Source organism: Vipera berus, assembly GCF_964194415.1.
Source record: "Vipera berus genome assembly, chromosome: 1".
NCBI classification, from domain to species: Eukaryota; Metazoa; Chordata; class Lepidosauria; order Squamata; family Viperidae; genus Vipera; species Vipera berus.
Window position 1 is genome coordinate 226,635,983 of NC_138202.1, and position 26,565 is coordinate 226,662,547.

At 34.2% G+C, this 26,565-nt stretch overlaps 1 protein-coding gene across 1 annotated transcript in view; it reads right to left on the reverse strand.

The window, feature by feature from the left end:
* The window catches only part of CSMD1 (CUB and Sushi multiple domains 1), a gene marked incomplete at its 5' end in the record, with an annotated part of 1,150,904 nt that overhangs the window by 101,096 nt on the left and 1,023,243 nt on the right, over positions 1–26,565 (reverse strand). The window contains 7 exons of the mRNA XM_081335496.1: positions 191–336; positions 1,924–2,101; positions 5,641–5,829; positions 8,593–8,802; positions 11,545–11,661; positions 15,720–15,789; positions 19,899–20,017. Coding sequence (XP_081191622.1) covers positions 191–336; positions 1,924–2,101; positions 5,641–5,829; positions 8,593–8,802; positions 11,545–11,661; positions 15,720–15,789; positions 19,899–20,017 — 1,029 coding nt within the window. The remainder of the gene's footprint in view (positions 1–190; positions 337–1,923; positions 2,102–5,640; positions 5,830–8,592; positions 8,803–11,544; positions 11,662–15,719; positions 15,790–19,898; positions 20,018–26,565) is intronic.

Here is a 26,565-nt window from a genome sequence, read left to right on the forward strand (position 1 = left end):
CTCCTTTTCCTGCAGATAATAATGGTTGATAAAGGTTTTCATTAAATGAAATAGCATGTCAATTGAAGTAATCTAATTTATTCTGACAACAATAGGAAGAAAATATTCTTTTAAATAACCTCATGCTGTCTGACTCTCCTTATCTTTCTCACACATGTATGATTTGTTAGATGAGAAAAAGAATATTGACCATGAAAATTGAGAACAAAGAATCCTCCAGTAGAGAAATCACTGTGAAACTTGAGAAGGACTTCATTGCTGGAGCTAAAGGCAGTTTCCAGAGCTGTGTTCCCACTGAACACTCCCAGCTGGGGTGAATTTTGGTCTGGGCCATCCCTAGGAACCCAGAAAGAAAAGGATTGTAATTAAGTTTCACATTCACAGTACTGTATATTGATAGCAGCTTTAAACTTTTGGGAAGTGAGGATAATTTAAACAATTGTAGCATAGTGATTCATTTGTATTCAAATCTATCCATACGTTAAAAAACAATCCTTAATTGTGAAAAGTGTAACCTTTTTTTTTAAAAGCAACATATACATATTTTTTGTCCTGAAATTGTTTCATTTCCTCCATTTTGTTTATTTATTGTATTGATTGATTATTTTTAATTAAATTTGTTTGCTGCCCATTTCACTATGAGGTGACTTCATTCATTCATATCTATAGAAAATTCCTGGTGTTGTGAAACCAAGCTGCCCTTCAGCCAATCAGGTGTTTCCCAAGCAAGAAATACACATTTTTTTTTCAGCGGCATCTTCTTGACATATCACTCCTCACATAAACAAGAAAAGTTTCCTCTAGACAATCCCTCACTATTTAGGTGACCAAAGTGTTTGTCTTTAAGAAGAAGGGAAGCATCATCTCTGGAGAAATTAAAGAAGTGTGGAGTCCTTGATGCTCTCTGAACTTATGCACTCATGTCACCTAGTTGGCTCCTGAAAGGACTGTGAGGAAACAACCAAGCTCAGAGAGTACCCAGGACTCTAAAACTCAGTTCTGAACTACAGTTATCCTTTTCTATTAAAATTAAAGAAAAAAGGAGACATAGAGTACTTGGACCAGGAAAATTAATCCTAAGCCCCCAATTAAAGGTTGCATCTCTATAGAAAACTGGAAAACTCCAGGAAGGGAAGAAAAATCCTTTGTTTTGGGAACTCAGATTTTTTTCCCCTAAGGAAGAGAACATTTTTTTATCCAAAAATCTACAACTAGATCTTTGATTTACTTCAGAATGTATTAAAATCACTTCTGATAACTGTTACCTCTGATGTATCTGTGTAAAATTAATTATTTGGGCTTTTTGAACAGCTGATCCTTCAGACCTTGAATTTGTTTTATGTTGTCTTTGATAGCATGCTATGGGACATTCCTTTAAAATGCTGTGTTTGATTTAAACAGCTCTAAATTGTTAACCTGTTTGCAATTCAATGCTTTAGGTGTGAATTCCTGAAGTTAAGGAAGTGTCTAAATTTTCTTCTTATTTTTTTAATAAAATTGATTTTAGATTATTGTAAAAACTGCAGAGCTGATTTTAGGGAAATTATAAGAGAGCCATTAATTGGAAGAAAGGCACAAGTCATTAACTCAAATTAACTTTGCTGAGGTTTGTTCAGAATAAGATGAGACAGAAATAAATTTGGAGAAGCTTTCAAAATCCTATTAGTATACCCTGCAAAAATATATAAAAATCCTGTTTTTATATTCTTATAGATAAAACTATTTTTTTCTCACAAGAAGATTCTGAAATTTCTGCATTGAAAAACAAGCTTGCTAAGCAGAATGAGAAATTTGCTAATTAAACAAAATCTACTGTACAGGAATATGTGCTTACACTTACACATTTTTTTGTTTTATTTAGCCATATAAAGATGGGGAAAACACCCAAATATCATCCTTCACAATAATAAGACATCAACATACCATACTGCAATGTAGTCATTCACTAATTCTGTTTGGAGTAATGTGAAATTGATATAGATGCCATGACCCTGGGCTACAGTTATAAGCCATGTACAATCTTTTGAATTTGGATATTCATCTGGAAATCCTGGTGAATACACAGTACCATTCTGAGATGTTTCATTATATCCACAAGGGGCTGATAAAAGAAAAAAAAATGATAACATACATCAATCTAGTCTTTTGGAAACTGGTGTATCTCTGCCAGCTGCATTTAATATATAACGAAATCCAAAGTGAGAGAATAACAAAATACATCATCTTTCATAACAATAGGCAATTCAGATGAAATAGAACAGTGGTGTCAAACTGCTGGCTCATGGGCTGGATTTGTCATGCTGAAACTGCACCCACCCCATTGCCGGCAATGGAAAAAAAAGTCACGATACGTCGTGACATGTCACGTGACATTGTGAGTTTGACACCCCTAATCTAAGTTTTTAACTATGATATACTGGCACCTTAAAAGAATGCAATAGCGGTCAACTAAAAGACATGATGATGGCGTAGGGATGCTTTGAAGTTGACATGGAGAATCTCTTTTTACACAAGATCTACAATTTCTAGTATTGAACTGACCCAACATATAGTTAATATGCACACAGTTATTCACACTACAAACACAAATACACACACACACACACACAAACACTCCTACCAGAAATTAGGTTTATTTAAAAGAACTAGTATAGAATCCATTAAAAAAATATTACTTGCCTCACTGAGGAAAATACCGAAAAAGATCATAAAAACGTTGCAGGGTAAAGGTTAATTCCACTGCATGCTATACTATTTTTTCCCACATTGCAATCCTATCAAATTTATGTCCCTAGAGCAATTAGCTTTTTTTTTTTTACTAAACTAAGTGCTATAAGGTAGGTCGAAGGGAATCTGGAAGCCAGCCAGGATTGCCTTAGTGGTTGTATTCGGTCCAGGAAGAATTGGTGTCCTCACTCTTCCCATTTGAGAAACTCTATCCTTCTTAAATGATCAAACCTACCACCTATAATCAATCTGCAGATTAAAAATATTATCCTTTAGTTTTTGTAGTTCTTTGAATGAATTACAACTTTCTGCATTTACAATTGTTCTTTCTCTTTTTTTTTGTCATGCATGCTTAAAAATAGTTTCCTGCCTGGCAAATAATATTACATTTCTACATATACACATAATACTGCTGCACATGCATATATACTTAGCACCGAGCAATTGACAAAATCATGGGTAATCAGATGTGAAACAATGTGAATTAAAATGATATGTGATTCATCTATTGCTAATATCAAGTGGCTGCTCTGAGGACAGGATATCATACTCAGGCAACAGGAAAGAAAGCCTTAATCCTGCTGGCCTTCCCCAACTGGCAAAGGTGTGAGTTAAAAGAACTCAATATATGAACAACTCAGAAAAGGAATAAGAGATTTCCCCCATCAGCCATGAAATATAGTACAGCAAAGAGAGTCATGTGCACACAATAATTGCAATGAACAGCAGTGGCAGCTTCTCCAATTCGCTGCCAATGACTGAATCTTTGGTTATAAATTAAGTTATTGGCAGTGCAGAAATCACTGTATCACTTGCCAGTCTCTCTTTGCACTCTGCTGGCATTAAATGAAAAAGCAAGTAGCTGCTGTTGCAGCTGCTTCAGACACCTTGGCCTTTGGCAGGGTAGGACTTTAAAAATCAAAGAAGATGCTTTGACATGCACAGAAACTCATCATCAACTTTTCATACCTCAGCAAACATGATAAATGTGACAGGATCCACATAATGCCATAGTTGCTGTATAGTGTCATTAGAGAAGTATCTCATTATTAAGATTTGCAAGATATATGTTTCTTTTTAAATAAATTTGAAATGTGCATGTTGCCATTCAGTGTGTCAGTATTCCCAACCTGTACAATAAATATACTCCTGGCAATTGCGTTATTTACTGTAAACTGATTTTTTAATTGCAGATAATTAACATTGCCAGGTGGAAACAACAACAACAAAAATCATGTCATATGTTTAGTTTTAAGTGGATATTGAACACGATACAGTCTATTTTAAAGATTCCCATCTGGCTTTTTTGCATGACAAAGTGGCCATTTTTACATTTTTACTTTTCCCCCCAAGGACTTTCATTTATAAATGTTAAAATATTATTTTAATTATGGCATTTAGTACAAATAATTTTAATTCTAAGCACGGCATATAATAGTTAACTCTATTCCACTACATATATCATGTGTGAGTTTTCAAAGTAATTTGAAGAAATCCTGAGCTCATCAACTAAAATATAAGTGGCCTGAGTTAGAAGCCACTTTTTAAAATATAAATAAGGAAACATCAGCACAGTTTGGATGTTTACATTTACACATGCAGGTGCATGAATCAAAGAGACAGCCAATTAACATGAACTATGGATATCCAAATAATCATTGCAAGCAATTAATTGAAAATAATTCTAAAGAAAGAAGCATGTGCAATGGAGCTATTTGAAAACTATTTCACATTCTGCAGATCAGCCATTTAATTGAGAAGGGGAGGAGGGCACTCCTTTTCCCAACAGCCAACATTTGGAATTCAGCATATATTGAGAAGGTTTCTGGGTGAAGTCACATTGTTGGTTTAGAAATGAGTACTGTGTTCATTGGTTACTATTGTATAGGCAGTTTCTCCTTGAGCCGGTTTTATTTTTAATGTCCCTTTATCAGTCCTTTTTTTGTAAAAGAAAAAGGTGCCGGAACTCACACACATCATACAACCTGCCTTGCCTACCCTACAAGGTTCCATCCCAAAAAGGTGCCGGAACTCCGTTCTGAGCGTTCTATGAGAAAAAAAGCCCTGCCCTTTATTCTCTGCCCCCATTCTATTATTTATTTCCTAAAGGAAAAGTCGAGCTTAAATACCTATTATCCTACTGTCATACTTCCAAACCAATGTTCCCTCTCTGTGATTTAAAACATAAAAATCTGAGCATGAATCTGGCATGATATTTCAGCTCTCATTTATTGAGGAAATAAAATAAATGCAGTTATGTACCACATTTAATACAATGATAGACAGGTAAGACAAAACAAATTCTATAGCTTACAACTGTTTTCAACACAAAGGCGAGAGTTATGACCCATAATTTAAACAAAATCCAAAGCCATTCTTCTCCCCTTGCTAAAACCACATTCAAAATGGTTTCCTACCCTTGCAAAAGCCTTAAAATCAAACCCTCTTTCTCCAACCCTCTCTGCTGCTCGTTTCATTCCCTCTTTTCCTCTAGTATCAGGAATACTATGGCAGTGACACTTGTAGCTTTAGGAATGGTAACTTCCAAGATGATCGGCATCGTCTGGTTGTTTTATGAGCATCATAAAAGGCCAGAAAAAACTACATCTCGAAGTGGCACAAATATGGGTTGTACAGTATGCGAGTGTAAGGAAAGAGAGGGTAGTGATTTATCATAGGGGACAAGACAGAACGTGGTATGACTTCTATCAGCTACTTTCCACTTTTGAAGAAAAATGTCTTTCTTTGTCAATTCTGATCACCAATGAAGGTAGTATGAGGCTTGCAACAAATCATAATTTTGATATATCAACTTGATTTATTTTTAGTTTTCTTCTTTTTTCTTTCTTTCTGAACACATTAGCCCTAAGAACATCTTGGAATTTAAACAATCGTAACATGAACAAAAGCTACCTTCACACTTTGGAAAAGGATGGTTCCAGTTCCTGTTGATCCCATGATGGCAAGTGAGCACGGAGTGACCGATTAACACATATCCAGGATAGCATTCAAAAGAGATAGACTGTCCCACACTGTAATCGGAATTGATTATATATCCATTATAAAATGGAGGAGGATCTGGACAATTCTGTAATTCATAAGCTGAGGGGGGAAAAAGATAAAATATTGTCTTCCCCAGAAAATTTTAAAAATCATAAAATAAATTGCTAAATATTTTATAACTTGCTAAATATTTATATCAAAGAAATTAATACAGAAAAGCAACTTTCTTTCAGTTGAGGATTTTACTTTATTACTATATATGTATTGATAGATACGAAGATTTGTGTTTGTGTGTGCAGTGGTGGGATTCAGCTGGTTCGCACCACTTCGGCAGAACCGATAGCTAATTTTTTGTTGCCCAGGCCCAGAATGGACTTCCGGAAGTGGCATACACACAGAGAACTGGTTGTTCACATATTTGAATCCCACCACTGTGTGTGTGTGTCTCCTTTTGTCTTGGTTAGAGAAAAGAAAATATCTACAGTTATTGCTAAATGGAACCCATTACAGACTTTTTGCACGAAACAATACATATTGAATTTATGATCTCGATGATTAAATGGAATAGATTATACAAAGCAGAGTAGTATGTTGTAAACATAGAGTAAGATTTATAATTGTACTTATAACTGCAGTAAAGAAAATCGGAAACTACTTTTTTATATCTTTTTCCTTTTTCCTTTTTTTCCTATCTTGCACTTCTCTTTGATTTCTCTTTCTTTTCTTATTCTAACTTTACATTATTTTGTATTAGTTTTGACATTCTTTTAAAAACTTTAATAACATTATAAATTTATAACGGTATGTAGATTTAAACCCTTGGTCAGTAATGAACCTATAGCAATGATGAAGTTGGCATACCAAGCATTTGCCTCCAAACTTTAGGATAGATTCATATATAGTATTAAATTAATCTAAAAATAGTCTAATTATTTGCAGTTTTGATCTTATATTTTTATATCTATAATATTTGCCCAATAAGCGGAATCACAATTAGTGAATCCAGAGTAAAACTTCTTCAAGCAGTATGCAAACACAGGAATGGATTTATGAAACTAGATGTTGATTCAAATATTTAGAGTAAAATGGCTGCTTAGGCTGGCCTGCTCCTAATGTTATATTCCTGATAGGCCTACCTATCACCAGGGATAAAGTTTTGTCCATGGGACAGAGTGAATTCACAAGAACAGAGAAGGCTTTCACTTGTAGCCATCTTCCCACAGAGTATTCACAGTTTAGAACAATAAGTCTCTGTTTTATTATTTAGCTTAATAGTATCATTCTGCGTACATTCATGTCTAGCTTAATAAAGACTTGGGGTTACTACTGACCCCTCTTTTTGGTCCAGAAAATGATCTCTCTTTCCATTTTCTTATACTAACAGAGTATCTTCAGGCTCATTTTTACCTAGCAAAGGTAAAAGTGCATTGACATCATACAACAATAGTTTTGATCTCTATAAAGGTATATAAATTGAAGATTTGGAATATAAATCATTGGAATATTATGTCTTATAAGATAAAGTAGTAACAACCCCCACCAACCTTGACATATTTTATGGATAGTGTTATTGTTAATTAGGCCTGTAATGCACAGCATAAATTACAATCACAGCTTGATGACTCGTACTGTTCGACTTACAAATTAATGTTATATATTTATATTTGAGACTTTTTTAAAAAAAAAGATCAGGAATGTTCCAAACCGAAACTGCTTTATATTTATCAACTACATAAATATTGCAGAAGTAAATTGCAGTATTTTAATCACCTTGTCAAATAGCTTTTTCTTTTAATCAGTACTAATATTTTCTACACAAATACAATTTTGAACATTGCTATTAATTTATTCAAGGAACTAATAGATTATACCTACCCATGTCCAGTGGTAATTATCAAGCAATAGTGATATATAAGGATTTTATTTTTTTTAAAGCATAATACTGTCCTTATTCTTAAGATTTTATTTCATATTTTGAAGTGTCTGTCAGCAAATGTAAAATTGGTTATTCTGGTTATGGTTATCCTGATCTAAATATTCTATAACTCCAGAGGAGCACTAGCATGGTCACTGATTATTTCTACAGTATATGCATTAATTGTTCCATTTACATATGCAAAGATTGAATGGACATGCTTGTTTGTGGGAAAAAACAATTAAAATTTTGGATTGTTCTTGATTTCAATAATATTTACTTTAATTTCATACATTTTCCCCCATATCTTCATTCTTTGAAAAGTACAATATTTATAGAAATATTATCCACAGCCCGCAAATTCCTTACTCCAGAATTATGTTCAGTAGAATTGTGAGAAAATATTTATAGACTGCCCTGTACATTACCTCTGCAGTTAATAACTCTTATGTGTACAACCCAAAAAACCAAACAATCTATTTCCAGAACCAAACCTATTGAAAAGTATAATGCCTAACATAATATTAATAACAGCTTTTTGGACAATAAGTTATCTTAATTTATTTAGAAAGTCATATTTACTGTTTTACAGGTAGAAAACTTTCAGAACAAATACATTTAAAAGCCAAATTTTAAAAATTTAAATAAAAACCAGGAAGCACAAGAGAAAAAATGCTTATTAATTCCAGTCTTTTGAAAAAATATGGAAATAATAATAATAATAATAATAATAATAATAATAATAATAATAATAATAATAATAATAATAATAATAATAATATATGAAGTTGGAAGGGACCTTGGTGGTCATCTAGTCCAACCCCCTGCTCAGGCAGGAAACCCTATACCATTTCAGGCAAATGGCTGTCCAGTCTCTTCTTAAAAAATCTTGTCATGAGAAGACATTCCCCTAATAACTGAAACTGTTTATGTCATTCATTACTTACCTTGATATGCAAATTTAAATCCATGTCGGTTTTCTGAGTGATCACTATAAAAATGGATGAGAGTTTCATGTGTTGTACTTAATAAAGATGGTGGAAGATCTGAACCACTAAACTGACCAATCATAGAACTGATGTGGTAAGGCCCATTCTGAATTTCAAGGAAGTCATGGTTAGCTTCGGTGGAGAAGTTCAGGAATTGTAGATGTGCTCCTATGTAGCAAAAATAATAAACTAAGATGAAAGTTTGCATGTTGTAGATTTTTTAAAAATATAAGATGCAGCAATTAGATGAGAAACTACATTATCCAATCCAGATGTGTATATTCCAGCTTGGATTCCCAAATAACAACAAACTGTCAAAAATAATCAATGTAAGTAGACTAAGTATTAACTATTTATGAATAACATTTCTTTACATTTTGTTTTCTAGTTGCTCAAAATGTTTTATATACTAGTTTTCAATAAACCTTAAACCTTAATAATTGCTAATATTATTATGCCCATATTACAGAAAAAGGCAGAGGGTACCAAAAATCTTTATGACTTTATGATTAACATAAATGAAGATTGTGTATCTTACAGCTATCATTACCCTTTCTACGTACCAATTTTTCTAAGTTTATTATTAGTTATTTCAATATTGTCACTATTTTTTTCACAGAGTTCATTAAAATTATTATACTAATTTTACTTATTCTCATTAAAAGAAATGCATGTGGGAAAACTATATAACCCATAACAATAACTGTTCAGAAACCAGAAAGCATATTTTTATAGATTATAAGCAAAACTGGGTTGTTAAATTATATATTATATATTATAATACAGTGAATTTAGCAAGCTATCATTTTAACAGAATAATTATCTAATGTATACTAATGATTTTTAAAAAGATTATTATTCCATCTTTTTTTCCTATACAACTCAAAATGTGAACATACCTAATATCCTTTCCTCCTCCTTTTTTCACCACAACAATAACCCTGCTGAGAGTTGGGCTGAGGGCTGAGAGAATATGACTGGCTCAATGTCACCCAGTTGGCTTTCATGCCTAAAATGGGACTAGAACTCACCGTCTCCTGGTTTCTAAGATAGCACCCTAACTACCACATCAAACACTCTATATTTTTCAATAACAGAAATATTATGTATCCAGGATCAGGAGTGGGTATTGCTTCCATCTCTTGAGAGAAGGTAGGCAATATGGGAGGGCTCTAGAAGATTCTTAGGCCAGGAAGCTGCAATCAATATATATTATCTAAGCTGCAGTTACATCACAGCCTCAACATGTTGCACTTATTTGACTTTTGTAAAAAAAAAAGATTTTCAGTAAGAAATTGCACATTTTTATATTCTGTCTGCTGACAATTTTTTTTGGGGGGGGATGGAATTCCTTTTCCATGTAAATATCTCTCATGTCATAACATATTCTATTCAAAGAAATGTGTGGTTGCTCAAGAAGGAAGGAATATGGGGAAACTGCCATAGTCTATTTAATCTTTTAAAAAATAATCATATAGTTTTTCATGAAAAGGTGACCATTTGCTGTACAGAGTCTGCATAGCTGCATGAACCAAAGATATCTGAAAGCAATTCAAAGATAACCTGGAATTATCTCTGGCCCATTGTATCATATATCAGAATATTCTAAGAAGGTCCCCAAAAGGAAGGTATACATTTTCAATTGGTACAGAAACAATAGAGAACTGGATAATCTCTGTTTAATGAACCGAGTTATGTGATGCTAATAAAAAATAGAATCTCTGTCTTATGTAAATTGGAACCCACTTAATTATCAACAAAAATAATTTCGTAATTCACAGGAACAGAAATGGATGGATGGGTTTCACAGAAAGCAATTTGTCAAAACCCTATTCAGATTTCTATAGCAAGACATCACAATTACACAAACTTCATGGTTAAGAACATAGTATCATAATAAGATTTATTTCAGGCAAACTAATTAACATAACTAATTACTTTACTGTAAAATATTATCTTTTCTTAGTATATTATATTACATAAATCCATGTAATGAAAGAAAGCTGCTAGTACAGGAAAGTAAATGAATACTGACCTAAATGAGCTATGTTTAATTAGCTACATCTCACAATTTACCACCTTAAAAAATGTTTTCTATTTTATTTTAGGCATTTTTTCTTTCTTTCTAGAACATATACCCATAGTTATCTCACTGGGGTTTTTTTGTTATTATTATTTATTGCAAGATAAATAACTACATTTACTAATGAATGCACAGAAGTTTTAAAAAGTTCAAGCTCTTTGTAAGATTGCATTGACAAAAAATAGCTTAGGACTTTCAGTCTAGCATATGATATTGAATTATTATTTACCCTTCATGAATAATGGAAAAAAACCTTCCATAGACACAGGGAAAGAAAAAGGAAATACATGCACATGAGTGACCTGGCCTCTTTTTAGAGGACTAGGAAAGGAGAAGCCTAATTGAATTAGATATTATTTTATTTTATGCCTTTGTGTCAATTAAAGCTACTCAGAATAAATCTGAGTAATTGCATAAATAATGTTTCCAAAGATAATTTCAGGGGGAGCCTGTGCCAGTTCTTCTTTGTACCTAATATTGGGAATTATATTTAAAATAGCCATACCAGAGACGGCAACTGGAGAATGAATAAAGGAAGGCTCATGAATCTAGAACAGGAAGTTTCCAAGTGTTATTTAACTCTCAAATAATAAAAAAAAATCATTGAATAAAGCAGCACATAGAAAAGAGATTTTTAATAGAATTATTCTTAGTAGCTTTATCTATCTATCTATCTATCTATCTATCTATCTATCTATCTATCTATTTATTTGGTATATCTATCAGGCTAGTGGATGGAATAAAAACAACAACAACATGACTTTGGAACTCAGATTCCAATGGATAAATAACAAGATGTATTAGTGTCCTTCAATCAGGAATCTTACCATATCCAGTAGGCAATAATATCTTCCATGTGCAGCCTAGATTACTAGGATAATTTCCTGGGAAACCTGGGCTCAGGATCACGCCAGCCATGTTTGTCAGTGTGCCACCACATTTGGCTATAATTTAAAAAAAAAACAACAACAATCCATTGAAAGTATATGAAAGTATAAAATAAAAGTCATCAAACAATAGTGTGTCTTATGAAGAATTAGTTATATAATGTTGACGTAACTGCACACAAACACAAAAGTTCACACCCTTGTGCCAGTAAAAAAACTTGTATTGATGCCAATCCATGCAGGAGACTGTTGTACAAATAACTTTCCAACTCAATTCTGGCAGAGTGCATCCATGAACACCAACTGGCAGTCAAAAGGCATGATGAAAATTCTTTAATTTCACAACATATAGACAGATTTAACCATAGTTTCAATTGGGAAAATGTGACAATTCTAGACCAGACCAAATCCAAAAATGCCAGAGAATTTCTAGAAGTGTGGCACTCTGACAAATCAGCCATCAAGAGACACAATAGACATTAACAACATATGTAGACTATGCAAAAGAGACAAATCAACAGGCCCCAAAAGAGAAAAAGACTCCAGCACCTCCCCACCAGTAATCAGCACTCAGGTCAGCATAGATTAACTCCAAGGTCACCTTCAGACCAACAACCAAGTAAGCACTACTGCAATAAAGAAACTGCCACAGAGCCATTAGTAAACAGCTCAACCAAAGAATCCCTAAGACCGCCCCCACAGACAGACAGGCAAGACACCAGAATATAAACTGACAGCAAACAGCATTCCTCACTAGCACTGATGATGTTACCTAGTCAGGGTAATGAAATGTCTGCAAGAAAACAAGCAAGCTCAGAGAGCACCAAGGACCCCTCATTTCAACCCTGAACTACAAATATTCTTCTTCACTGACACTATAAAATACTAGTTTCATTATGAAATTACTTTTGTTGATATTTGAAAATAGTCTTCTGACTGTTCGCAGAAGCACAAGATTCTCTGCAACCCATCAGTTGCATAATTGCCCATAATGCAATTGGCATGGCAAAAGAATCCTATTTTGCTGTGGGAAAATACAATTTTTTAAAAAATAAAACATACAGACAAACATCTTAATTTTCCTAGTTGGAAAATAAATCTAACTGCTCTTCATGTTTCTATGAGATTTGATTGCTTCCCCTTTCAATTTGAAAACACCTGATTGTGAGAAATTATTCTTATACATGCTGTGCATTGCAGTAAAAATAAGATTTTTTTTTCTCTCTGCAATGAATTGGAGCCAGCTGAATAAAATAAAAGACACCACATCCACCTTTATCATATAATTGGCATACCAAACAGTTAATGAGAATAAAAGATTGCAGAAGAAGGTTAAAATAAATATTTAAATGAAAGTTTGTAAATCTGTGATGCACAAAGCAATTTAGTTTAGCAGCCACCAGATTATAAAAACCTGAAATAAAAGCTCTTAGTGGAATCCCTCTGTCTAATAGAGCCTTTTATATGCTTGGACTAAATGTTTGGCCCATTCTGATAGCAAGAGGTAGAAGAACAACTGGATGACTCAAAAAGTGAAAGCATGGATAGTGAATGTCATATTTCCACAAAGCCTAGCAATACTCAGAGTGCTCATAACTTGCTAAAAGTTTTGAAGTTCCTTCTCTAATTAGCACATGAGGAAATAAGGGAAGATAATCCTAACAAGTATTATATGCATATTTTCTCTTAATAACACAACTGCCCCCACCCACCCCACTTTTCCTATAACTGTGGAATTAGACCATGTGGAAGAAGACCCATGGTCACAACATTTCTGAATAGTGACCAAAGCTAATGGGAGGAGCTTGAGCATATGTCTAAAAGAGAGATTGCCTATGTGGGATTTAAGACTATTTAGATTATCAAGGAAAATTATATAAGAGAATGAAAGGGAATTACTAAGCGTCATTAAAGTATGCCCAATGTATAATGCATAACAGGTACAACCACTCCCTTGTTCTTTTTCAGCTTACACAAGGTAGGATATCAGAATCTTATGCAAAGGGGAAAGCCAATGGAGTGAAGAATTATAGAGTTTCATAGAATATATATATATATATATATATATATATATATATATATATATATATATATATATATATATATATATATATATATATATACATATATACATATATATATATATATATATATATATATATATATATATATATATATATATATATGTTTTCGTAGATTCTCGCGGGTGTCTGTATGTGTAGATCTAGAGTCTCGGGTTTCTTCCCGCGTTCCTTTCATCTTCAGAAAGTTGTGGCGACGTTTCGACGAAATCCCATCCGTCATCATCAGGCCGGAGTGTTCCTCCTGCTGCTTCCAGGAACAGACCACGCATTGCTCCTGGAAGCAGCAGGAGGAACACTCCGGCCTGATGATGACGGATGGGATTTCGTCGAAACGTCGCCACAACTTTCTGAAGATGAAAGGAACGCGGGAAGAAACCCGAGACTCTAGATCTACATATATATATATATATATATATATTCTGATATAACACTATATATGGTATAATGTGTTAAAGATCAGCACTGTTTTTATATTATCTGTTCATAACAATATGAAGTCACAGTTGCTAGTTCTTTAGCTAGTATTGGCCTTCATATACATGGAATTCTTCCCAAGAACCTAATGTATACTTTATGCAGAGATGTGTGACCTTTTGCAATTAACAGATGGAAATTTTCTCATTGTGCAGATTTTCTAAGTGCCATCCAAGAGTCTTGGGTATGGCATCCAATGTGCCAATAACCAATGGGACAACCACCACTGTTTTATGCCATAATTTTTCAAATTCAATTTTCAGATCCCAAGACTTTGCGAACTTCTCCAATTTTTGTCTTCTGTTCTACTATGCCATGGCATTGCCACATCAATTACTCACACTGTTCTGTCCAGACTGAATCAAGTCTTTTATTAGTCTGTATTTGGAAATTTTATAAAAAATATATTTTATTTTGCACATTTTCAACTACTTTTTCAACTCTATGTTCCCACCAATTTTTTTATTACTGGTACATGATAATTTTTACATATGTTCCCGTGAATCATTTGGTAACTGTGTTATGCCTTTGCTTATGTTTGTGTGAACTTCCTACGTGAACTGAATATGTTATTTCTTATGCTTCTTTGAACAATCTGCATTTTGAGTCACTTGATTTGTATTCAAGATGGACAGTGATTAATATTTATATGTTACTTATATGTAAGGTGTAGATCTATACATATTTTGTATAAAGTATGTTTAATTGTGTGTTATGTATGTGTATACTCTGAGAGCAAGCAACTAAATTTCATTTTTAATGTGTGCCATTGTGCCCACAGTAAAAAAAATGGCAATAAAGGTTATCTATCTATCTATCTGATGATTTTTTCCCCCAACTCTGGTCTTGATTGCATTAGTTTGACTAGCTTGCTTTTGCGCAGTCATAATAAAGCCTCCAGTTTCTTTTTTTGAGAAAGAGAGACTGGCTCATAATTATTCAGTTTGCTTTTTGCCCAAAGTAGGAATAGAACTCCTGTTCTCCTAGTTTCTAGACTAGTTCTTTATCCACTACAGTAAACCGACTGTTCTGTTCTTTTTCCTTTGCACGCCACTCAAATGACATAGAAATTTTGGCCAGGTAGTTTTTGCATGACTATTGAGTTTTCATGATACAATTTACATACACGGAATAAAGAAGATAAAACAGCTTTACATAAGGACTTAAGCAATGATAAAAACTTTCAGATATCATATTTTCTGTTTGATCAAAAACAGGCATTAAAGAAATGGTTCTGCCACTGAAATATGCATCTTCTTAATGCTGACTATAATAAAATTTATTATTTATGCACAGTATTTCATTTGCTTAAACTGTATTGAGTACTACATATCACACTAGCAGGTGAATTTTTTGCCCAAGCAAGAAATGCTGCTAGTACTTCATGCCTAAAAATGAAATGTGAATCAGGAGCTCAGTCATTAGCAACTTGATATTTTCTACTTAAATGGCTTTGATAACAGCGGAACAAAATAGATACATTAAATTAAACTGTTTACTTTTTACTGATGTTATTATTAACATTTACTTAGAATAAAAATATGTATATATACATACCAATACAGAGAGGAGAAGGATAATTCCAACGGCGAACTGTTCCAGGCATACAAGAAATATGAGAACGTCCCTTAAAAAAATTCAAAAATAAAATAATTATGCAACATTGTCCCATTTTTGAAGCTTTCATTTAGCAACTTGACACAATGGTTCTAACTATTGATTTTAGAAAAATCCTTTTGCCAATTAATCTTCCCTTATATTTTATTACCTACGACAGTTTTCTAATTAAGGAAAAATAAAATACTTTTAAGTTAATTACAATTCCTTTAAAAATGGAAAGTGACTTGTGTTACAAGTCTTAAGAAGTTGTTCCAGAACCTTAAACTAAATTATTATATAGAACTGCAAAGCAACATGACACTCTCATTTACATTCTTTGTGTATTACCAAAGAGAGGATTTTTTTTTCCAAAGACTCATTATTTTAAGAAAGTTAATTTTAAAAAGTAATTTCCTTCTTCAAAAGTGATTTCAGAATGGAAATGTACCTTTATATGAAAACTGGTAGGCACAAAATCTATAGTTTAGTAATCAAGTCTTCCTTCAAACAATTATTGCTAATTTTGAGAAGAGTCCTATTGAAGTCCGCACACAAAAATGGCAACCTGTGAAATCAATGGGCCACATAACACCACCATCACCTACCACCCTTTGCCCCTTTGGTGACAGTACAAATACAGTACTTGTAGAGATAGGTATATCTATGACTGTATGAATGATGGCTTCCAAAAGAACTGGGTACCAATGCAAAAAAAAAAACGGAAGGAAGGAAGGAAGGAAGGAAGGAAGGAAGGAAGGAAGGAAGGAAGGAAGGAAAAGAAAGAGAGAGAGAGAGAGAGAGAGAGAGAGAGAGAGAGAGAGAGAGAGAGAGAGAGAGAGAGAGAGAGAGAGAGAGAGAGAGAGAGAGAGAGAAATGAAATTGGGAAGTACTGCCTTGGGGTAATCTGTACTAGATTACAAAGATTTTTGATTACCACTTATTTAATATGACCAAAAAAACCTCCATTTTCAATTAAGTTATGTGCAGGAATACTGTGAACTCAGTTCTACATCGAATAACAAATAATTGGATACTAAAAAGATAATTTTGCTCATTATTATTAAATATTTGTATCTGAATTCCTATTTTGTTTTCATATAATGTAATGAAGTACTACTTAATATAGAAATATTATCTACCTGTAAGTTGAACTTATGCTTCCATATTAAACTCCTGAATAGGATGGAATATCAAATAAAATCAAACTTGGCCTTTGGGCACAACAATAAAATAGAGTCCAATTATTATTATTTTTAAAAAAGAAATATGCAATAAAATTACAAATTTTATATTAACTATAGCACAAATATTAGTGACAATGACCAGAATTTGTGCTCAAGTTCAACTGCAGATAGAATGGATCAGCAAAAGATAATGCAAAATTGCACAACCTGAAAAGATATGTCAGGGTCCTGGTAAGATAGTAACAGTGACAGAAAGACATTGTAGTCTCTATCAGGGTAGCCCTATAAAATGAGATAAATGTATATCTTCATGATTCCCTACAGAGAGCAAGAAAGGAGTATATGATTTAGGGCAGGGGTCCCCAACCCCAAGGCCAGGGCCCATTATTGGGTCGTGGCCTGTTTGGAACCAGGCCATGCAGGCAGCAGGTGAGCGCATGCGCATGAAGTTTCCCTCGTGTGAGTGGCAGCTGCTTGCCCTAGCACAGGGGTCAGCAACCTGAAACAGTGAAAGAGCCACTCAGAACCGGTTCCCTCACAAAAGGAAAAACTGGGAGCCGCAAAAAATGTGTGCGCATGGGCGTACATGCGTGCATGCACAGAACAGGGTTTGACTGAAGAGCGGAGCCAAGGTAAGATATGCACCTACCCTGCATATTTGAATTGATTGGTTGAACTTTTTTAGTCCCACTTTTTTTTTTTGGACTGCACATGGCAGAGGACTGGGAGCCGCAGGAGATGGCTGAAAGAGCTGCATGCGGCTCCGGAGCCGCGGTTTGCAGACCTGTGCCCTAGCATATGAAGGGCTGCTTGCCCTCCCCTGTTTACTGTATAGACCTACATGAATATTTCATAATCTCTTATGTGTGTAAATGTCCATTCTCTTTTTCTTTGGATGAATTCTTATGCTATACCTACAAAACACCTGGAGAAATAGCCAATGCAAATCTAAGATATCCATCTTGTCAATAAATGAAAACATTACCATTTTATTTTCAATTTTGTAAGTCCAAAGATCACTTGTTTATATTTTGTGACTTACCTCAAACTCCCCCTCCCCCATTTTTTGAACAGCAGACCAAAATTGTTTCTATATCTACATCTGCATCTATATCCACATTTACATCCATATGAAGCATAAATGTAAAATTAAGAAAAAAATTAACAGAGAAACTATGTTTATTTTTGGTACTAGACTCATTGTCTCCTTCTTACCTGTTTGGCAAGTGTCTATTTTGAAAATAAAAATCCCTATGTATATCTTTACAGCTTTTTTAGATGTGACACTTCTTCCTAAGGCATAGGTTACTTTATTAATATCACACCAATTACTTATTTTATTCATTACAATAAATGGAAATCTTTATGCAGGTTCCTCAGCATATGCTGATATAGAAGTCCTAGTAACTGTGAAATATACAGCGGAACCTCAGAAAATGCAACTGAGCATGCATTTACATTTGCAGACTTTAAATTGTATCAGTGTTAATAAATATTTGTTACCATTGTTTGAAGTTATTTGTTAAGCTGGTTAAGTTGTACTGAGCTGCAACTGCCATGTGCATCATTTGCTTTGCTTTGCAAAAGTGTGTTTTCTTTAAACTTAGAGAAAGGTAGTTGTAGTGTTAACATAGTTGTATGAAAAGAAAATCAGAGGTCACTCTATTTGTACTTGTTTGATGAATTTTTTTATCCTTTAATTTGTTTTGCCTCTCCCTTTTCCTTTTTTGTTGGTTTGTATTTTAATGTATGATGTCCAAACTTAATAAAGATATTATAAAAAATGTAAATCAATGAAGTGTTCGACCTTCTGCTCTTACAGGCAGAAAGCTGATTTTTTCTCTGAGAATAAGAAATGGGAAAGAGGGCAGTAATGGTTGAATGTTCAAATGCTTCTGTTTATAGTCATCATTTTATTCTATATTACTCTCCCCCATAACAGACATGGCAATAATGATATAATTAAATCCTTTTTTTTTAATAGTCAGATGAGGATTTAAGTATTTGAGCTAGGCAAATCAACTCTTCTTTATTTTTCAGGATGATATCTCATTAATGCAAACAAAATTATAGGATATCATACTGGTTTTGTGAATGATCTAGTGGTGGAACAATAACAAGTATTAAAATCTTAGTGTAAGATGTAAGGTGTATCAATGTGGATTGATAATCATATAAGAAGAGCAAGAAAGAAACTCAGGAAGTTTAAATCAATGTGTATCTTTCAACTGCTGTTTGAAAATAAATGAAACAGCAACATGCATAGAGGGAAACAAGTATAAAAATACGTATATATTTTGCATGCAGAAAGGATCGGATTTAACCCTTCCTTCACTTGTATATTTAGTGATGCAAGGATAATGCACTACAATCTAAAAAATCAGACTTTCTGGAGAATGAGATAGTTGAAGAAATCATCTTCACTGGTATGGTATTCCTTCAGATCATTTTGATACAGTTTAATAGAATTGGTGTAACTATGCCAAGAACGGCTCAGTACAATACAGATGAGTCTAACAAAATTCAACTAAATTTAGTTCAAACTTGCCTCATTGATTTTAATAGGCCACATCACCTATTATAAAGTTAGTATTTCTTCATACCAGAGAATATATGCCTTGCTATAATCATTCCTTTAAGTCACACTTATATTCTTGGAATAAAATAAATATGTAATATTTTGAATGTATGTAGTTCTGTTCAGCAGAGATAAAAAAATATCAGATAATTATCTGCTTCTAAATGGCAATTTCTGCATACAAAAGAAATCTGAGTACAAATACAAAATATAGTTTTTCAATGATGAGAATATCAACAGAATATATCACAATATCTACTTCTGCTAGAACTACCAGATCTGGATTGCAAAACTATTGATGACCAGTTGTTAAAAACAGAGTGCTCTGCCAACACAAGAAATACATATATATCATTTTAAAAAGAATTCAGGTACCTGTAATGTATATCCTGGCTCACACTGAAATGATAAAACATCATTCACCATATATCTATCACCAATTTTAAATCCATTGCTAGGAATTACAGGTTCTGGGCAGGAAGCAAGACCTACAGCTAAAATAAATAAAAGGGGAAAAAAAACAGTATATTAAGATCATATTGCTTTGGTTTTGTTGTTTACTTCTTGATTATCTAATTACTACAAAGTTTAAAACAGGGCATTCTTAACAATGTGTTTAATAATCCAAAATAAGAAGAAGATTTGAGAGAGTGGCAAAAAGGAAGTATAGGATTTTTAAAATTCTTTTTACAGCCATTCACTGTTGGTTTTTCAACTGAAGCAATCATGAATACGATGATACAAAACTGAATAATGATATAGTAAATCAATTGATCTCCGAACGAAAATTAAAGAATTAGTCTTTATACTTTAAATATACCATTGGTTGCGTGCATGGGCAAATCTCTCAATAGGATAAAATACGGTAGGTTTTCTGATGATGACTTATTTCAGAATGAACTGAGTTTTAAAATGAAAAATAAATAGAGCTAAAAAAAAGGCCTAGGGCAAAACAAGGTGAAGAATTCTTTAGAGCTCATGCTTTACATACTGTACTTCCTATTCACAACTTATGAATAGCAAGTGCTGTTTTCAAGGGTAACGTGCCTTCCTTGTATAGGAAATTGCTTACTGCATGTTCTTCACAGGTCAGCTCACTCTTTTGGCACAGGACATAAAACTCATTAATGTCAATATTGATAACTCTCCTGGTGATCTCATCCCAGTTCCAGCTTATTAAATACTTCTGCCACTCCAGGTCTGGCACGAGGCATTTATCTATGTATGTCATTACAGTGACCTGTAATATTTTTCTGGCATCACTGCCATCAATGACAAGAAAGCTCACAGCACTATAATCTTGTTAACAATTCTAAAAGTGTATTAGTATAAATTACACTTCACTTTTCAGCTAATAAAGATAAAATTCCCTGGACAAAATCTGATGAACTGTTAAAAAAAATCTGTGCCTTTTATTTTATATATAATTTTATACCATAATTTACATTCATTTTTTACAACGTGATTGTAAATAATAAAATGCTGTTGTTTAGAAATATGCAAAATATTAAAAAATCTGCTGTACTAAATATGGAGCATAAATATAAAACCCCAAGGATATATAGCTATGTAGATGAATGAATGAATGAATGAATGAATGAATGAATGAATGAATGAATATATATTCACCACCACCATTCACCACCAAATAATATATATATATACTGTATATGTATATATATTATTTTAATGCAGGGAGTTTTTCTGAAATTTTCATTGCATGGATGCACTACTTCAATTTCTTTTTCCCCCAAATGAAACCATTTACTTAATTTATATGATTGTCCAACACAAACTTATGACTGTGGGTAAGTAACAAGGAATAAAAAGAAATAAAAACATTGTAACAAAACAATAAACTATGCACATAGCTGCCAAGATAAAAACTAAACAGCACAATCAACATAATATGATAGAGCATCTACCATCCACTCTGGGCCCCAGGATTGCTAACGGAGCCAAGTCTTTAAGGCTCTATGGAAAGCCAAGGAGGATTGGAGCAAGTCTAATCTCCAAGAGAATTATGTTCCAGAGAGTGGGGGCTTCAACAGAGAATGCATACTTTCTAAGTCCCACAAGATGGCAATGTTTAACGGACCATTGTTCTAATCCAAACCTGAACATTTTATGGCCTACAGGCCATATCCAGTTTGCAGGCCCTTGGCATCATCAGGGTTGGTGAGAGGATTGGGGTAGTGGCAGCAATGAGGTGGTGGGGTGGCAGGGCGGCTTCAATGCAGGGGTTGGGTGACATTAGTAGAGTGGGACATTGATGCAATGATGGGGGTGGCTGGGACAGAAGCAGCTTCAGGAGTGGGATGGCAGCAGTGGGGGATGGGGTGGCACCAGCAGCAGTGGCCCCCCACAATGGTCCCAGTTTCTCACATGGCCCCTTGGGAAAAAATGTGCACCCCTGTTCTAGTCCCACCTTGGCCTAAGGCCAGCTGGTGACCTTGGACCAGACATTCCCTTTCAGTCCTAGAAAGGAGACACAGCAAACTACTTGTGAAAAACCTTGCCGAGAAAACTCCAGGAACTACTGGCAGTCTCCAGGAGACCACACTGACTTAAAGATACAAATATACATACATATATATGTATGTACACACCTACAAACATACAAACTCACACTATGTATGCATGCTCATGTTTGTGTGCATCAGCACATGTAAATGATATATATTCATATAAAGTTTATAACCTTATATAATCACAATTGCATATATTTATAAAATCTTAATTATCTTACTGTCTTTTTGACTCATGAATTTAATTAATTCTTCTATTAATCCAAATAGGCTTTTTCACCACTAATGATGGCTTGTAGTATGGAAAACAATCTGATTATATGGTTGACATCTTACATTAAATAAAAGATGTCTGTCAAGTCTAATCATAAAAATAGCATTACCATTGGTATCAGTCACATAATTATAAATGAATACACGCATACACAAGTGGACATTAAATATGCTAGGGTGTTTTTAATTGTATAAGCCTTTAAGAATTGAGTTATAGTGGTATTATCTATAGATATTATCACAGCACATTTAGAATATATTTCTACCCTTGCTAAGCTGAAGCATATTCTAGCATGTGTTGAAGAAATGGTAAACAATATGAGGCCTTTATTGTATCACCCAGCATCCATCACTATTAACCCTCCTGATTGTGTCACATTTGAAAGGCAACATATTTTACATCCCTAGATCTAAGCCACAGATCTCTACTGGCAACTTAGGTAAGATGTTATATCTTTCTATATCTCAATATTAGGATAGTATAAAATCATTTATTCTGCTCCTTTTCAGATAAAATTTCCAAATATATTTCATCTTTAGAATTAGGTAAAGGTAAAGGTTCCCCCGCACATGCGTGCTAGTTGTTTCTGACTCTAGGGGCCAGTGCTCATCTCCGTTTCAAAGCCAAAGAGCCAGCATTTGTCCGAGGAAGTCTTCCGTGGTCATGTGGTCGGCATGACTAGATGCCAAAGGCGCACGGAATGCTGTTACCTTCCCACCGCAGTGGTCCCTATTTTTCTACTTGCATTTTTACGTGCTTTCGAACTGCTAGGTTGGCAGAAGCTGGGACGAGTAACAGGCGCTCACTCTGTTACACGGCACTTGGGATTCGACCCGCCAAACTGCCAACCTTCTGATCGACAAGCTCAGCGTCCTAACCCACTGAGCCACCGCATCCCTTTCTTTAGAATTAGAAAAGGGAAAAGAAAAGAAAAAAAAAACATTCTCAACTAAGAGTTAAGAAGGACTACTGGTTTTACAACAATATCTAAAACATATCAAACAATACATTTGTTTGATATATTTGGTATATTTCTGCTTCTGACAAGCAACGTCAGTAAGTCAGCCAGCAGAAGGTTGCAAATGGCAAAAATGTGATGTTGCAAATGGCAACCACGACATTTTGCTTAACAACTTCACTTAACGATGACAACAGAAGTACTAGAACTTCCAGTACTTAAGTCACACAACATCATGTTTTAGAACCATGCTGCTTAGCGATGGAAATTCTGGTTCCAATTACTGTTGTTAACAAAGGGTAACCTTTATGGAATTGTCCTTAATTAAAGCAGGAGGCAAGTATGTCTTTCCTCTTCTGAGTAGATGAGAGCAAGCCTACTTCAGTGAACATAAACTATTTGTCTCTGTTCAGTATGACCAAATTTTCCATGTTGAAGAAAATCCTCTAAATTGCAGTTGCTTGTGATCTAAAACTTTAACATGTGAGCAAGTCACACTTTCAAAGACCTGAGTGGAAAATCTGAGAAATCTTTTTTTCATTTTCTATCTGCGTATCTATTGGTACGATGCTTTGCGTTTGGGACAAAGACTCTGAGATGCTGTAATGACTATATCCAGTGACACAGAACAGAACAGAATACTTTATTTGCCCAAATGTGATTAGACACACAATGAATTTGTCTCCAGTGCATAAGACATGGTGATATGAATGAAGAGATTTTTCCCCCCCAGATTTTACAAAGCTTGAAGAGGAAAAATGGAGTCAGCTACTGCACCCTTTATTTACCATATACCCATCCTTCCCCTCCTCCAATCTCCAACAAGTAAAAATTGAATCATCCAAAAGTAAGAATTTCATTGCTCAATTTCAGCAGCAAGCTGTTCTTGGAGCTATAAAATGGGAATTGGTGGGTGGAAATGGTCTTCTACCCCAGACTTAAATATCAGTAAAGTGAAGGTAGAATTGGGAGCCACACAGAGTTGGTTAGAAGATGGGTGGCAATATATATGTTTTAAATAAATAAATGGTTAATTGATTAACAATACACTGACATCCTTACCTTTTTTCATAACATCTTTATGAGACTTTAGTCAGCTTTCATAAAGTCAAGATTACACAGTATACTAACTAGAGACTAGGCTATGATAGCCCTTGACTTAATTGTCAGAAAAAAAGTAGGAGGCAAACTGATCTTATGATTAGAAACAAGAAAGAGACAAGAAAAGGGAATTGGAAAAAAGCTAATTTTGCTTTTTTTTTCTTGTCTATTATTATGGGGCACATTTATACGTAAATATCTACTCATGACATCAAAATGAAAAATCTTAGTCATGTCATCATGATGTAAGCTCCACCCTTTTGCATCATAGCATACATTTGATCAATTGCCTCATTAAGAATTCATGCCTATGAAGCAGTGGAGCAATATGAATGGAAGTCTTTCTTGGAAATTGTTCATTATTTTTTTTCTTCCTTATAAATTTTTGATTTGTCATCTCCACTGAAATAGAGCTGTATCCTTTCAAATGCTGCAAGACAAATTAAATGAAGTTGAAAAAGTCTCTGAGGACACGATTCAAATTTGCAGTTATTTTTAATATCATTCTACTGTAACTTATTATCTTATGCTGGTTGAATGGATTGTATCTTGCACTGGTTACTGATTTCTCCTTAAATTATAGAGAAAAAGTATTCTGAATCCCTTTGATCAATTCAATGAATATGTTCAATCAATTATGCAATCTATGAAAAGGAGAAATACATAGATAGTGAAACTATTATGACTAAATTGTTGGAGGGATGAAATTGATTCAAAGAAGTCACCCAAGGAGGAGACTAGGTACAAGAAACACTCTAAGCATAAGTCACAATATTATTCTAAAGAGTACTTCAAACCAACCTGCCTCCATTTTAATCTGCAGTTTATGTTCAACCCAAAGTATGCTAACATCCATCAAAGGAATTAAATGCTAAGTGCATTTTTCAACTACCGGTACTTTCTATGTAGCCAGCTACCTGATTGTTATTATAATCCTATACCCACACTGTAAATATGTTGTTTATACATAGGGATACCAAAAAGCTATTAAGGTTTTGCCTAATGTTTCTATGCATTCAGAAACAGAGTTGTCAGACATAGATGGCTGTCTAACACCCATTGATAAATATTTACAATGGATGTACTGTAAGTGCTACTTATTATAGCAGGATTCAGCATAAAGTACTGTGTTTTAGGATTGGAAATTTAAAATTATAAATAGCTTCAATATCAAAATTACTTAAGTCTTGTTTTCACACAGTATCATCTATCTGTACTATGCTCACTGACTACTAATAACCCATGCTCTCACACACTCATACAATGTCTCTACTTGTAGAAAAGCAAAACAGAAAATGTTTGCTAATTCCTCAAACCCTCATTTCAGAAAATATTTTCCTGAAGATTGAAGAGCATGTAGATTGACATATAACTTAGGCAAGAAAAACCAAATGCACAACTGTGAGAGGGATCTCAGAGTCCTAGTGGACAATCACTTAAATATTAGCCAGCAGTGTACTGCAGCTGCCAAAAAAGCCAACACAGTGGTAGGCTGCATTAACAGAGGGATAGAATCAAGATCAAGTGAAGTACTAATACCACTTTACAATGCCTTGGTAAGGCCATACTTGGAATATTGCATCCAGTTTTGGTCACCATGATGTAAAAAAGATGTTGAGACTCTGGAAAGAGTACAGAGAAGAGCAACAAAGTTGATTAGGGGACTGGAGGCTAAAACATATAAGGAACGGCTGCTGGAATTGGGTATCTCTAGTTTAATGAACAGAAGGACGAGGGGTGACATGATAATAGTGTTCCAATATCTCAGGGGCTGCCACAAAAAAGGGAGTCAAGCTATTCTCCAAAGTGCCTGAAGGCAGGACAAGAAGCAACGGATGGAAATTAATCAAGGAGAGAAGCAACCTAGAACTAAGGAGAAACTTCCTGACAGTTAGAACAATTACCCAGTGGAACAACTTGCCTCCAGAAGCTGTGAATCCTGCAGCACTGGAAGTTTTTAAGAAGAGACTGGACAGCCATTTGTCTGAAATGGTATAGGGTTTCCTGCCTGAGCAGGGAGTTGGACTAGATGACCTGCAAGGTCCCTTCCAACATCATCATCATCATCGTTGTTGTTGTTGTTATGGCTATGTCAAGGACAATTGGTAAAACTGCCTCCTCCTCCCTTTATCCAACAGAAATCTCGACTGAACCAGATTCTTGACTGATTGGAAAGATGTT